This window comes from Betta splendens, chromosome 2, assembly GCF_900634795.4.
Source record: "Betta splendens chromosome 2, fBetSpl5.4, whole genome shotgun sequence".
NCBI lineage: Eukaryota > Metazoa > Chordata > Actinopteri > Anabantiformes > Osphronemidae > Betta > Betta splendens.
The window spans coordinates 20354722-20369723 of record NC_040882.2 but is presented as its reverse complement, the minus strand read 5'-3'; the positions used below and the strand labels follow the sequence as shown (position 1 = coordinate 20369723).

Below are 15002 nucleotides of genomic sequence, written 5' to 3'. Positions count from 1 at the left end.
GCTGCAAAATTTTAACACCTATTTAGATTGTGTGTTTTTTAGTGGCCCGTTTACAGGCAAATACAGAAAATAGTCACAATTATTGAGTAGAGAACAATTAATATTAAAACAAACCAGCTGCTTTCACAATTCTCAAAATTCATGTGAATTTCCTCTTTAGTCACAGAGTAAGTGATTTGGTCACCAACCTTTGAGACTTAATTTATTTTAATAGTCATGAATACTGCAACAGATAAATTACACTCAGAAGGTGATTCCCTCAAAATTCTCAGAATTTGGGAAAATAACGCAAATATTTTCATGTGAATGTGCGTGTTGACATTGCTTATTCACCAGAGTGTGTCATACTGTGGTTTTGATTCATACGCAGTGATTCTGTCACGGCTTACGAAACTGGCTGTAAGAATAATCCAAATAAGCCAAAGTCCCCAAACGGGACGTTGGGGGATTTTTGGCCCATAGACGCAACAGTAGCCCGGAAATAGGTGAAATCATCATGTTCTAACGTCAACACTGCCCACGCAGGAAGCCCATTGAACTATTTTTAGATTCCATTTGAACAAAATGATAACCAATCAGCTCCTCTGGTGACCTGCTCTCTGTCTTGGGGTCTGTCTTTGGTGTCCAGATGGATATTTTCCACTGTAATGACAAAGTCAGCATGTGTCATTTGATCTAATGAAACAGAAAAGTCGATTACTCGTTTTTTCAGGCAACAGACTGGATGAATGATGAATAAATAAATGATGTTTAACCCAACGTTTCTTTAGCCAAAATGTGCTACTGTTCATACAGTGCCAAAATGAGTGTGATGAATTTGATAGTATGGGGAATTTGTCCTCATAACATGCGTAGAGCCTCACTGTAAAGTAGCTGTGGAAAAACAGGGCTAGGAAATCATGAAGTGTGGTATAATAAATGATGTACCTGAGTTATCATCTATATTTGGTCTTTGGAACATGGAAAATATGCAGCACAGCTCTCTTGGAGGTGTCATCTCCAGATTTATAAGCAAAGCCTAAAATATTCAGTTATTCATAGAAACGTCTGCTATGGAACGGATGAAAAATGACCCAAAGGTTAAATTGGGTTTGCACTTTTAAATTGCTTCATTTATTTGTTTCATCTTTAAATGCAGTGATGGGTATTTTTAGGCCAACGTCAGGTTCAGTGAATACAATACAAGGCATGTAGATACAGAAGGCTTTGTATTACAGCATGAGCTCACAAAGCTAAAGTGTAACTCTTCAAGGGGGAAAGGAAGTGACCACAGTGTGTGGTTAACTCATAACTAAAATAGCCTGTGAGCCTTTGTTTGTCAGCCTCATGGTCGTCAGGGGTTTGATAAGAATGACTGATATGATGTACCGCTCTTGAATTTTATAGTCGCACATGGCATAGATAGATACCTGTGTGTGTGTGTGTGTGTGTGTGTGTGTGTGTGTGTGTGTGTGTGTGTGTGTGTGTGTGTGTGTGTGTGTGTGTGTGTGTGTGTGTGTGTGTGTGTGTGTGTGTGCGCGCGCGCGCGTGCGTGTACTTGTACTTGTACTTGTACTTGTACTTGTACTTGAAGTGAGAACCAAAACACTTTCCTACCAAAGTGAGGACATTTTGACAAAGTGAGGACATTTTGGCCAGTTAGATGTGGGTTAGATAGGGTTAGATGTCTGCCTTTAGTTGTGATGGTCAGGAGTAGGGTCAGGGTCTAGGGAAGGCATTATGTCAATGGAGGTCCTCACTGTGTGTATGTGTGTGTGCGCGCACATGCCACGTACAGCGTGTATGGGTCTCTTATTCCCACAGCCTCTCAGGCCTGAGCTCATCACACACACGCGTAAAAAGCATCTGATGAGGAGGCCGCTCCAGCATAACTTTGGACAATAGCATGTGACTCTCAGAACATGTGGACAAAGAGAGGAAGACATTCAATAAACTGTTTGTGTGAAGCAGTGGGACATTTTGTCCAGTGTGCATCTGTGTGTGCCATCATTTCACACAGTGTGTGTTTTTGTGACAAGATTTAGCAGCTTTTGAGTTTCAAACTTTACAGTACATGAAGTCAACTTGTGTGTGTTTACACTGGACGTTCATTCAGTCGGAGCAACATGTGTGTGAACCGGTTTATCTGTGTCAGGCCGCACTCTCACATGTTCCACATTGACTTCTGATTGAACAAGAGTGACTATGATTTCCTGTCCAGCTCCCGTCTCATTTCCTCTCTTCTGCTCTCTTCCACCCAGGTCATTTTTATAGCAGCGTCGTCTCACTTTCTCATATGGATGATGAAACTTGCTTCTGACAGTCTACTTACAGTTACTGTGGATTCATTCTAAAAAGACTGTTTTGAAATCAGGGTTTTACAAATGAACATAATTACAGTGAAATTTGTTCTGTGCTGAAGTCTATTTTCTTAACTTGAACTAATTCCCATCAATTAAGCCGTTGTTAGTATTTATATCACAAAGTCTACTGTAAATGAAAAGAATAAAAGTTACTTCTGAAACTAAATCAGGCTTTAATATTGGTAAATGGGCACCAGGCAAATAAAACAACAGTTAAAACGTGATTCTTAGTCACCGTCATGCTTCACGACTGGAAGAAAAGGGTGGCTTGCATGAAGACGTTGCATGAGCGTGAAATGATATTTTGATACGAGTTAGCACCCATCAGCATTCTTCCCTGATGGCCTTCATTGTAAACCATAAATTCCACAGAAACAGCCTGGAGATACTGTTCTGCTTCTCCTCCTGATCGTCTGAGATCAAAGTCCCTCAGAGATGTGTTTCAGCTGTAACCTCTCCTCTGTGTTCAAATGAGCCGGAGAAGTCGATGACAAGTTTCTTATCTTTATAGAAAAATACTGTAACTTGTTTTTGTTGTGTTTATATAAAATAATGTGGTTAAACACACATTTGTTATTAGTAAGTGAATACGTCCTCTCAAGCTGTTACAGCAAAAACAAAAATAAGCAAATATCCTTTTTATTTTATGCTGTCAATCACATGCAGTGACCAAGTTTCATCTGTTGCTAAAGGCAGTTATCTTTTTGGCATAAATGTAGAGTTGATGTGAAGAAGATGGGACTGGAGGGTTCCAGAGGAGGAAGAAGGGAAATAAAGGAGATCAAAAGAAATCAAGGGATGACTTAGAGAGTCTGACTTCAGGCAGTGGGACTTGATGAGGAGGAAATCCCTCACCACCTAAAGAGGCTTCCTCGCAGGGTATTTAAAAACACATGGGGCTGCTGTGATCTTCAGCTGACCACTGATAGGAAACACATTCCCCAGCTGTGCTGTTAAAACTTTGACTTCAGCCTTTGTCTGAGGGGGGAAATTGGAACTTGCCACTTGAAAATGAAATATAATATACTGCGTGAACATTTTGTCCCACATGCTGCTTATGACAAAAACAAATATTTTAATACTTTACTTTACTTTAATACTACTTTATTTGTGTGTTTGTTTTTCAGCAGCGTCCGTAAAATGTCATTTCTGACCTTCTGTGTTTCTGTCCCTCTTTAGTGACTTGTCCATGCAGTGGGCTCAGCTGTCCAGACCATACTCCTCTACTGACCGAAGCAGTTCCCTGGGCTCCATGGAGAGCTTAGACACACCGACACCCGCCACACAGCCATACTCCGACTCCCATAATTCACCTGTTGACCCCACCCTCTTTAACAACAAAAGAGACTCTGCGTACAGCTCTTTCTCTGCCAGCTCCAACACATCCGACTACACGACTGTAGCGCTGAGGCCCGGTGAGTCCTGCTCCATGGATAACCTCCTGCAGAGCCTGGGGCCAGCTTGTCGAGGCTACCCTGGTGGTGACGCCTCAAACCTGGGGGGTTCATCAGGCGAGGTCCTTGATGAGGCACAAGCCATTTTACACAAGTCCAGGTCACTGACCAGGCCGAGACCAAAGCCTGTTGAGGTAAAAGAGAGGCCTTCCTCCTGCTGTTACGAGAAGGAACCGAGGGGGGGAGACTACGAGATCATAAGAAATGGACGAGGATTAGAGAGAAAGATGAATCCTCCTCAGCCTCCAACCAGGAAGGACAGCTTTCGGGCAACCCGGGGTCGCCGTAATATTGCAAACAAACGTTGCTCTTCGGCTCCTGTTGAAATTTCTAGTGTTCCTTCTTACTGTAAAGAGAGCGACTCCTCTCTGATGGTTGAATCGGGGGGTCAGAATGGCTTTCCTACACCCCAAGATGGTGACAAAGTTGGGAACTTTAAGGAGGATACTTTAGACCTGCACTATATCCAAAGACATCCTAAAGACAGACATGTTGAGTGTGACACGGGTGCTAATATAGACCACAGTTCAGAAACCGCCTCAGATGAACTTTCTGACCAAGTGAGAACCTTGTTAATCCCCAGCCCATCCTGTCTTACTGGACCCATATTAGCAGAAACCTCCATGGAAGCTCAAGAGCAGTGTCAGACTCAATCCAAGCTCAAGCACTCCTCCACATCACTGCATCGACACAGTGCTCCTGAAAAGCTCCTCGCTACACAACTACAGTTATTAAAGTTTGACAATGACAGCACTTCACTAGAGCCTTACAATCAAACCTCGAACCTGTCTGGATCCTCCATGTCCCATAGCAGCCAGTGCTCCCAGTCATCATACCAGCAAGCCAAGGAATACCAGGAAGCTTCTCAGGAACCTCTCCATGCTTCATCAGCCAAATGGGGAGGCAGTCGGTGCTCAACCCCAGGATCTGTTTTTTTTGAAGAGGATGCTAATGATACGGGTGAAAGGCTTGAAGGGGCAGGTGTAAACGGCGGGCGCCTCTCCCCAGTTCAGATTCCCCACCACTGGGGCCGCTCTGTGAGTGTACCAGGGGACTCCAAGGGACTGTCGAGCCAGAAGACATTGAGCTCTGACCAGATAGCGGAGAGAGAATTTGAGCCACTTAGTTCTGCTGCCAGTATGGACACGTTACTGGAAGAGCAGAGATCAGTGGACAGGGAGAGCATTGCAGGAAAAAATGAGCAGCAAGTAGAGGCAGGGTCATCTCTGAAGAAGTCGAACACATCCAGGAACCACAGACGGAACCGGCGTCGCAGTGACCGATTTGCTACCAATCTTCGTAATGAGATTCAGAGAAAAAAGGCCCAGCTTCAGAGGAGCCGTGGTCCAGGAGGGTTGCTCTGTAGTGGTGAAACTGTCCAGGAGGAGGAGGGTCCAGACCTCCATGAGGAGGGAGCAGACCCAGACCTGTGTACTCAGGAAAGTCATACTAAGGCTGAAACTCCCTCATCTGTATGTTCTAATGTAGGAATCGCAGCTTCTGTTGAAAAATCCAGCACCTCAAGAGAATCAAAGCATAGTTTTGATCAGAGTCAGGCTCAGTCAACAACCTACACTCAAAACAACAACCTTTCAAAATCTGTTCATGTTCTGGACCCTGGTGTTCCCAGTTTTGGCGTTGGCATCCGAGTGGTGGAAGAACCAGCCCCCGCTGGCAAAGCCCGGCGCTGGCGTTGGACTCCTGAGCATAAACTCCAACCAGAGACTGAACCAGAGCGACGGTGTCCAGCCCCGGATGACAAGGTGTTAGGGGTCACAGGGTCACGACATGGGGTTTGTGCCTTCACCTCCACATCTTCCTACAGTCGCTCCTCCTCTTCTTCCCGGAAGGACGAATGTGACATCCTACCATTTGCAGATAGAATGAAGTTTTTCGAGCAGACAAGCAGGGGTATGTCTGGACCAAACATATCAAGTCTACCAAGTCACAAGCAAAAGAAGCCCCCCAACCCACCTGAACATGAAGGGGAACTTGGAGTGCATTCCACACAGAGGAGATACTCCTACCAGGGAGGTCTTCAGCAAGAGAGCGGCCAGTTTTCAAACAGTATGGAAGCCAGGAGGCAGTCTGTGAGTACTAGCAGAGAGAGGCTGAATGAAAAGGCCCGGGAACAAGCAAGAGAGAGGGAGGAGTGGGAAGAAAGCCTGAGAGAAAGGGAGAGGCGGCAAGAGAAGGAAAGACAAGCGAGGGAATTAGAAGCGGAGAGAATGAGGCTGTTGGAGATTCAGCGGGAGAGAGAGCGCGAGGAGCAGGTGAGACGATGGGAAATGGAAAGAGCGAGGGAGCTGGAGCTGGAGAGAGACAAAGAGATGGAAATGGTCAGAGAGAAGGAAAGACTCAAAAAAGAAAGAGAGAAGGAGTTTGAGAAAGAGCTAGAAAGGCGGAAGGAAGAACTTACTCAGCTCGTCTCACATCAGGAGTTTCACAGCACAGACAGACACCAAGAGTTCCAACACAAAGACAACTTCCACAGCTTCCAGCCCAGGCCACAGGTGTTCTCCCACAGCCAGGCCCAGAATCAAGTCCCGCGATCAGCCTTTCATCCAGTCAGCGTGACGTCTCGCCCCCCGGAGAACCAACAACCTCTGCACCAGGGCTACGCAGTGAGAAGCTACACACCTACAGAGGTAAGGCTCCTCACATCGCAGCGTTGTGTTGTGGTAAAAGGTCAAAGGTTGCCTGGTTAGCGCTCATGGGTTTGTTGACGAAAGAAAAATAGGGTAAAAGGTAATAGTGGGTTTGAAATCTATTCATTCAGGTGGACTAAACATGAAGAGCATGGTTACAGCTCCTCCATCAGTGTTTTGTTAGATTAATTAGTGTAGTGGTTCTGAAGTCCAGCTATCCCTGTCCTGCTCACTGCTGAGCCTGGATCAGGTGACATCAGTCAGTCAGAATCTAGATATCATGTCATGTCATGTCTTCGGTTCTGAGCTTCTGGGCAGGGGTGGAAAACCAGCAGAGCAGTGGTACCTGACATACAGTGAGGGGAACAGGCACCTGAAGTGTGGACAGCGGAGCTTGGCCTCGGCTTACTGTACAGTATTAGAGGCAATTATCCTGTTTTATCTGCAGTAAACATGCTGGTAGTTGTAATTGGATCCATTTACAGTTATTTTACTAGTCTCTTGGCCAATTTTCAGCAGCTGGTTTTCGGAGCTAAATTACTGCCTGTGTCCCAGCGCTGAAACCCACCAACGTCATTTTAGAATATAAGATAAACTTTGCAGCTGAGTGAAATGAGGCTGTGGTTTAGGGCTGAACTGAAACGACCGCGGGAGACCCAGAACTATCTTGGTTCTGTGAAGCAGCACCAGAGAGGGATCGGGTGGCCACATTTGGATGCTGGAGCAAAGCAGCGCGTCGCTCCAAGCAGCCTGTGGCTGAAGTGTTGGTTTAAAGTTGAGCCTTGCATCCTGCGTGCGGTTGGAGTCTGACTTTGTCAAATTCAGCAGATTATTGGAGTCGTTCGGGGAACGGAGGGAGATTAGGCAACATCACCGGACACTTGTGTCAGCAGTAACGGCGGCATTGGGTTACATCTCTACCGCAAGCACATTTGAGTTACTCGGCAGGGGGTGCAGCCCCTCCTGTGAACTGTGGAAGCTTCTGTGAACTTCAGCATATTAAAAACATGGTCGTCGGACGCTAAATGTATTTTGGGCAGGTTTCCTCGAAGCTGACATTGCTGTGTTGGTTCTGTGTGGTTTTGCGCGGTGCTGAGAGCTCAGACAAACCTCGGACCCCAGCGTCTTTGACCCCGGCTGCCTTTTAAGTCTGTCAGTGCGATGCCTCATGGATAACCCCTCAAGTCTTGGTTCATATGCGCTGCTTTCAGCGTCCAGAATCTTTAACATGAGAACTGTGAGAAAGAACTGCAACAAACACGATCAAACAGGGAAATAAAGTGGGTTCATGCTTTAGGGTTTGTGTTCTAGTGTGTGTGATTTGGCTCAGTAGAAAAAAGAAAAGGGCAGGTGGAAACATTATCGCCAGGCTGCCTTTAACTTATTACCATTATTATTTGTGGTCACTCACTCAGTGGCCGCTTGTTTGATTATACTGGTGTTTGGAAATGGGTCACATGAACTGTTGAACTGTTGGGCAAGATTATGTATTAAATTTTGTTTATATTGTAGCCATGTTCATAATCATCAATAAATGATTAGTAGATGATGGTTGATATATTGAAGACAAATGCTTTTGATATGAACTGAGCCACCCTCCGTCCTGTCAGCGTTGCATTGCAGGGTGGAGGAACACACCCACTCCCCATCAGCAGGAACGTGTCCTGACCCACGCTTGGGACCGGCCTTCCTTCATTCCTTTGGAGTTATTAACCGGCTTTAAATCTCTTCCACAGACCTTTCCTGCCCGGCAACAGGACACAACCAAACTCAACAGGAAGTACAGCCTGACCGAGAGGTGAGCCGCTTCCTTTAGCAAACCACAGACGCGTAGCGTAGCGTCATCCGAAGCAATCTTCCTTTCTCTGGTGTGATTATCTTCTCCACATCAGCGCAGATGCTCGCTCGCTCGCTCGCTCGCCTCCGTCTGATTATCTGCAAGTGTTTCTCAGGAGGCTTGGCGAACTGTGCGCTGACGGGCACTCAGTCATGCCTGGCTGGACTGTAATGGGCTTTAAGTGTGCAGGGCAATCATAGATGTGACCGTAATGACGTGGTTGCATGATTGCTCATTCCTGTGTTTTAGCACGTAGCGGCATTTAGGACATGCATGGCTTGTAAAACTGAAACAGTTGAGTGAGGCTGGAATGTGAAAGGGAAATATTCCCTGCAAGTCGACCAGTCGCTGCATCTGTTTTTGTTCATCCTCAAAATGTTGAGCTCTTGCTTTAATCGTATAGAATTCAAAGGAAGCCTCCATGTCTCTGTTCTCAGGGACTGGAGACAGGAGCACAGCTCCCAGCACCAGCACCACCGGGCTCAGTGGGGCCTGGGACAGACCGATAGCAGCAGCAGCAGCAGCGGCGGCCGCGGTGGTCCGGCTCCGGCCCCAGCTCCTCTGTCCCACCGAGGACGGGCCATGTCCGAGAACGACCTGCGATACGTTAGCAGCCAGCGCTGGTCGCCCTCGGTTTCCACGGCGACCAGCCAGACACTGAACGAGCTGGAGGAAGGCGTGGGCGGCGTGGGAGGGGGCGAAGCGGCCATCGGCGCCAGGCCAGACAAGAAGAGGACGCCGCCCCCCCCACGCCCGCCTCCTCCCAAGTGGGAGCAGTTCCACCGCAGACGCGCCTCCCACCACACCCTGTTCGCCACCCCTTCCCCCTCATCTGCTGCTTCACACCCGCAGGGACGCTACGTGACGCACTCCTCCTCCTTCATCCCGCAGCCTGAAGCGTCCAGGCAGCGGTCCTACAGCCTTCCCCCCGAGCGGCAGGAAGCGCCGGAGGGTTGCCCTCGATGCAGCTGCAGCCAAACCCACGCCCAGGAACGTGCAATTGCCCACAACCTTCCTGCTCACAATCAGGCGCAGCTGCAGGAGCATCACCCATTCTACCACAACCACTATAACCAGAATCCGGCTCACGTTCAGCAACAGCCCGTTACTGCTGCTCCACCAAGTCCCAGGTTTTCCAGGAGGTCCTTCAGACCAGTCACCCCAACCCAGAGAGAGGAGCTGTTGTTCCTGCCCCCCCCACCAGCAGAGAGCAGGTGAGACATAATTATTAATATGAATTCATGATAGTTTAGCTACAGTTTTTATTCAATATAAGTTTATGTTTTACATCTGTTTTTTTTTTTTCAGTTTATCTGTGACTGACGTCAGCCACAGCCCAGAGCAGGAGAGAGCACAAGAAAGAGACAAACAACATCACAATGTGAGACCTGGAGCTGAGTGGCAGAGAGCACCATCCCCCATAATGCACAGCAGCACACCCCATCTTCCTGCTGCAGACAGTGGAGACGCTGGTGGAGCGTTACCTTCCCGATCCTACTTTGCTATAGACTGTGAACAGCAGCAGCTTATGGACAGAGGCTTCCAGAGCGTCGAGCAGCACAAGAGTCAAGAAGCGGGAACGGAATCGGAGACCACCCTCAGCGCGAGTCCCGCACACAGCCTGGAGGCTGACCTGGACGTCCCCATGGAAACGGACATTGACGACTTCCAGGAGGAAGACCTGCCCGTGAAGGAGGAAGCCATCACCAGCGAGCTCCCGTGCTTCGCGCTGCCGGTCACGGTGCTGGAGACGGACATGGACGCGGTACCGGAGTCGGAGGCGTCGTCGTCTGGCAGGACGAGGGAGGACAGCAGCTCCGTGGAGGAGGAGCTGGAGGCCGCGGAGAGCGGCCGGGAGAGGCTGAGCCTGGAGGAGCTCTTCCCCCACGGCGGCGAGGGCGAGTCGGGTCCCGACGGGTGGAGAGGAGCCTACACGGCCATGGAGCCCAGCACCGACAGCTTGGACAGGTAACGGGAGCGCGGGGCAGCGACACGCTCGACTCCCAGCGCCGGAATGTGTCTGTGTAGGAATTACACACACCATTTGATCTGCACAAGACCCAACTGTTGCTGTCACTGAGCTCATTCTCTCGCTCCCACCAGCGCTGCAGCCAGTTCTCCGTTGGCCGTTTCAAGATAGTGTTTCTGTCATCACAGGTGCCAGATGGGCTTTAGTTACTACATAAACCATGAAGGCAGCCGAGGGAGCGAGTGTTCATTAACCAACGCAGACAGCGTCAACAGCGTCCTAACCAAGACGCAGTTTGTCTGATCACTTTGGTCCCATTCCTCCGTAATTCGCTCAAAGCTGTCAGTTATTTAGATAAAACTGCAGTTTTTCTAACAGCATTGTTTAAAAGTGTGATGTATAAAACCTGAACATTGAATCGAAACAGGTTACTGGCAAAATGAATGGATTGTGTGCATGAAGACCTCAAACAGACTTAGACTTCATTAGGATTAAATGAACCTTTCCTCGGTCTACTTTGTCAGATTGATATGATTTGTTTTATAGATGTTTCCTGTTGACATGTTCCAGTGACCTCTTGTCAAAAGGAAACCCTAAAAATATTTAGTTTACAGTGACATAAATCACTGGTGGAATTAATCCAGTTTAAACTGGTGAATGTTTGACAGTTTAGTCTGATTGGTTCTTGGCATTTAGACCTTTTACATCTGCTCCTCACTCTTCTCTCTCTCTCAGCCCAGATAATTGATTGGGTCTCTTACTTATATACTTATGTCCAGTTTTCACTATGTTTTATGACTGTGTCTGTTTTATCGCTCGGCCTCTGGGTAAATCAAATCAACTCCCCTCTCTCGCCCTCAGGCGCTCCGGGGCCAGCTCCAGCTGCTCGTCCTATTACAGCACGTCGGCAGGCAAAGCTCAGCTCCTGTCACAGATGAAGGACTTGGCTGATACCAGAGAGAAGGACGAGGACGACGAGCTGACTTACAAGGTAGCGCGGGGCTGCTACCGTCTCGGTACTATTTCGCTTTGTTATTTTTTTCTTCCCCCTCAAACAGCTCTCGTGTTGTTGTCGCAGAAGCAGCTGATGGAGAGCCTCCGCAAGAAGCTGGGCGTGCTGAGAGAAGCCCAGAGGGGGCTGCAGGAGGACATCAGAGCCAACGCACAGCTGGGGGAGGAGGTGGGGGCCCTCAGACGACCCGCATGCTGCTTCCGTTCCTGCAGTTTAGAGTCACGCTGAGCTGTGTGTCGTGCTCCTCCTCAGGTGGAGGGCATGGTGGTGTCGGTGTGTAAACCCAACGAGGTGGACAAGTTCCGCATGTTCATCGGCGACCTGGACAAGGTGGTGAGCCTGCTGCTGTCGCTGTCTGGGCGGCTGCTGCGAGTGGAGGCCACGCTGGATGCACTGGACCCTGAGACGGAGCAGGACGAGCGGGTGAGCCCAGGACGTGGCGGTCACGTTCCCCTCCTCTTCGGAGGAGCTGTTGTCCTTATTGACGCTCTGACCCCTCTCGCTGCCCTCCAGCTCCCTCTGCAGGAGAAGAAGCGTCAGCTCATGCGGCAGCTGTCTGAGGCCCAGGACCTGAAGGACCACGTCGACCGCAGAGAGCAGGCGGTGAGCCGCGTGCTGGGCCGCTGCCTGTCCCCCGAGCACCACCGAGACTACAGGTACTGAAACACGCACGGCTTCACAGAGGTTAGCGTTGCATCAGTGTTCATCGCTGTTCTCGTCTCCGCAGCCACTTTGTGAAGATGAAGGCCGCGCTGCTGGTGGAGCAGAGGCAGCTGGAAGACAAGATCCGGCTGGGGGAGGAACAGCTGAGGGGGCTGAGGGAAAGTCTGGGGCTGGGGCTGGGGATAGGAATGGGCATGTCGCTGGGATATGGACACTATTAAAACAAAGAACGACCAAAGCAATAAAGAATATGAAGACCACAAGCGCTCCAGTGCAAAATGTACACAATAGCTGCTCTTTTCTTAAAAGAGTTTGTATTTTGGTTAATGCCTCTGTTGCCTCTGGAGTCTGTCCATTCAGCAAAAAGCCTGATGTTTCACACAGAAGAAAAAAACACTGGCGTGAGGAAGAAGACGACACTTGATCAAGCAGAGATTTCAACAACCTGATAAATCTACTAATACCACAGAGACGTTTCGCGGCTCATCTCCAGAGCTGAGGACACGTTGACAGATGGAAAGGGAAACCGCGGGCTCCGAACGCGAGGCTCGTTCTCCGAGTGAAAGGCTCAAAGTAGCAACAGATCATTGTTTATTCATCACAAACCAAAGTCTCATAAGATGAATGGAATGAAGTCTGTTTATCACAGTTGCCTTGGAGGCCACACGTTTGGTGCCTGTGTGTGTGTTTCACTGTCCTAGTGACACAAAAGGCTCCACACGCACGACGTTGCCAAAGATTTGTTGAATGTGTCAATGAGACGCTGCTTGTTTTGCATTGTTTGTTTTGTTGTTGTCTCCTGGTTCAGAGAATTAAAGGAGACTTTTTCGGTGCTTCCCACCAACAAACTGTGTTTCTGTTATTAACACTAAAGTCACTATAGCGATATGCCTTATTGAGCACTATAACCTGCCATCCTTTGCTGAGACCCGCACTGGGCAAACACATACTGTATTATCAAGCATAATATCATATCACGTTGTATTGCTCATTACTGTAATGTCTGTGGCTGTTGCCTGTTTCACTGTGTGGAGTTTGAGACACCACCTTCTGGTTATCCTGTCACATGATGACTCGTGTTTATAATGTCCACCATGTGTATATGTGAGTTTAGGGTTTGAATGACTGGAATTGGTTGTAAACGATAAAGGAAAGACAAAAAAAGAGCCAAGGTTTACTGTATATTTTGATGGAAATGAATCTCATAACCAGAGTTGCAGATTTTATGTTGTTGGTCTGCATTTTTTTTGTTCTTCCCGATTTATATTTTCATCACCCTTAATATTCAGAGAAAGCATAGGTTGCAACAGGTTTTTTGGAAAGTTTGTTTGCTGAGTGTTGGCGATTGGTAGCACTCATATCTGTATGTAAAATGATACGGTGGCATCCTGTAGCTAGGCACGAACCCTCCAAGCTCGGATTTACTATATAATCTGTACTGTAAGACAATGAAAAGCAGCAGAACAGTGGCCAATAAATAGTTGAGCAGTTGTGCCTGAAGCATCTCTAATTTTTTTGTCCCACAACTTTCAACGTTCTCTCCGTTCAGCCCTCGTCTCGCTTGATGCCTCGTGATTTGCTCCTCTTTCACCAGTTGTAGTGGACCTGAACGAGGGTGTTCAGCACCGGCTGATGTATTCGACTGCAGCTCTAACAGTGATAATGGTGCTTTGGAGGAGTGCGTGTGTGCGCGTGTGTGTGTTACCTGATGAAGGGTGGGGTCAGGCTACGTGATAATGCAGCAGCTCTTCTGGTAAGAAGCAGCTCATTTACAGCTTAAAAAATGTTAAAAGTTACAGATGTTACTTTTTTTGTTGTTGTTTTGTTCATTTTCTTGATTTCTCCTTTGTTTGATGACTCCTGCTGCTTTAATACCAAGAACTGACAATGTCCATATAAGCCTAACTCTGTCTGTACATATTACATTGTAATTGTGTATTATATCAGCTGTTTTCTAGACTGACTGGTAACTTGTTGACTTAAGAGAGAAGGTGCTTGTAGGATCAGTATTTTTCTTCTGTTCATGTTTTAATATGTTATTTTGGGTTATCTAAAAAAACATTCATGTAAAAAAATCACAAAAACATTTTTTATCTGCCAAAACACTTGTGTGATGATAAAGTACCATAAATAATAATAATATTTTAAACTCTCTTTACGTCTACTGTTGTGAGTTATAGCCCTCCGGAGCTAGTGGTCTCTCTGTGCCGCCTCAATGTCCAGTGCTGAAATTTATGTCCTTCTGGGGAGCAGTCGAGTGAATGTGGTGGGACGATGAGGGTAAATGGAGGCTGACACATGATGAGAGAGTCTTTCAGAGCCTCTGCAAGAGCTGGAGAGTCTCAGTCAGGAAAGTAATGCGAGGGATGGAGTATGTATATCATTAATAGGGTGTAGTTCAGTTGAGCTGTAAAACACAGCAGGAGACTGAACCCGAGATCAAAAATCACCAGCATAAAACAGCAGTGGTACACGAAGCAGAAGCCTGTGTCATGTAACATGATGCGAGCAAAAAGTGGTTAATGATGAGCAAGTCCAGATGTTTATTACCTTTCAGTGTTCAGCATCATTAACAGGATACAGCTCTGTTTGTGTATGAGACTATGTTTCATCACACATCACCCTGAGTTCACATCTTACACACGCTTTAGCTCTTGACCTGTGGGGGATCCGTAAATAGATCCCAATGCTGCTGAGGTCATTCTAAATAATGTAAACGCAGATTGAAAAAGCGGATGTGGTTTGGACTTGCAGCAACGCGAAGGGTTGGTGGTGATGATGGGGGAAGTGGGTGAACTGGCCTGAGGAAATGATATAGGAAAGAGCTATTGTCAAATTTAAGCATGTGCAGTTTGGGAGAGCAGAACCGATGAGAATGTAAGGAAAAAAGAAGAACATATCGTTAAGTGGGAGGGTTATGGGATATAAAGGGTGTAAACATGAATAACTGATTGAATTAGTGAAAGGAAAAATGGAATGGGGCAAAATAAACTCTTAGGGAAGAAACACGGTGGGAGGCAGGCTGGGTGCCTGTTTCTGCTTGTTTTAGACTGGACAAAGAGAAGAGCATGAATGAG

The 15002-nt window shown here is 47.5% G+C and overlaps 1 protein-coding gene across 6 annotated transcripts in view; it reads left to right on the top strand.

The window, feature by feature from the left end:
* shroom4 (shroom family member 4) overlaps window positions 1–14079 on the top strand; it is a 41693-nt gene extending 27614 nt beyond the window's left edge. For 5 of the 6 annotated variants that reach the window (XM_029137283.2, XM_029137292.2, XM_055506974.1 and 2 more), the window contains 9 exons: window positions 3522–6444; window positions 8181–8242; window positions 8719–9495; window positions 9590–10249; window positions 11112–11241; window positions 11329–11430; window positions 11515–11685; window positions 11776–11918; window positions 11990–14079. In XM_029137283.2, coding sequence (XP_028993116.1) covers window positions 3522–6444; window positions 8181–8242; window positions 8719–9495; window positions 9590–10249; window positions 11112–11241; window positions 11329–11430; window positions 11515–11685; window positions 11776–11918; window positions 11990–12146 — 5125 coding nt within the window. In that variant the 3' untranslated portion in view covers window positions 12147–14079. The remainder of the gene's footprint in view (window positions 1–3521; window positions 6445–8180; window positions 8243–8718; window positions 9496–9589; window positions 10250–11111; window positions 11242–11328; window positions 11431–11514; window positions 11686–11775; window positions 11919–11989) is intronic. The other variant, XM_029137303.3, reaches the window with a different exon arrangement.
* Window positions 14080–15002: the final 923 nt, after the last annotated feature.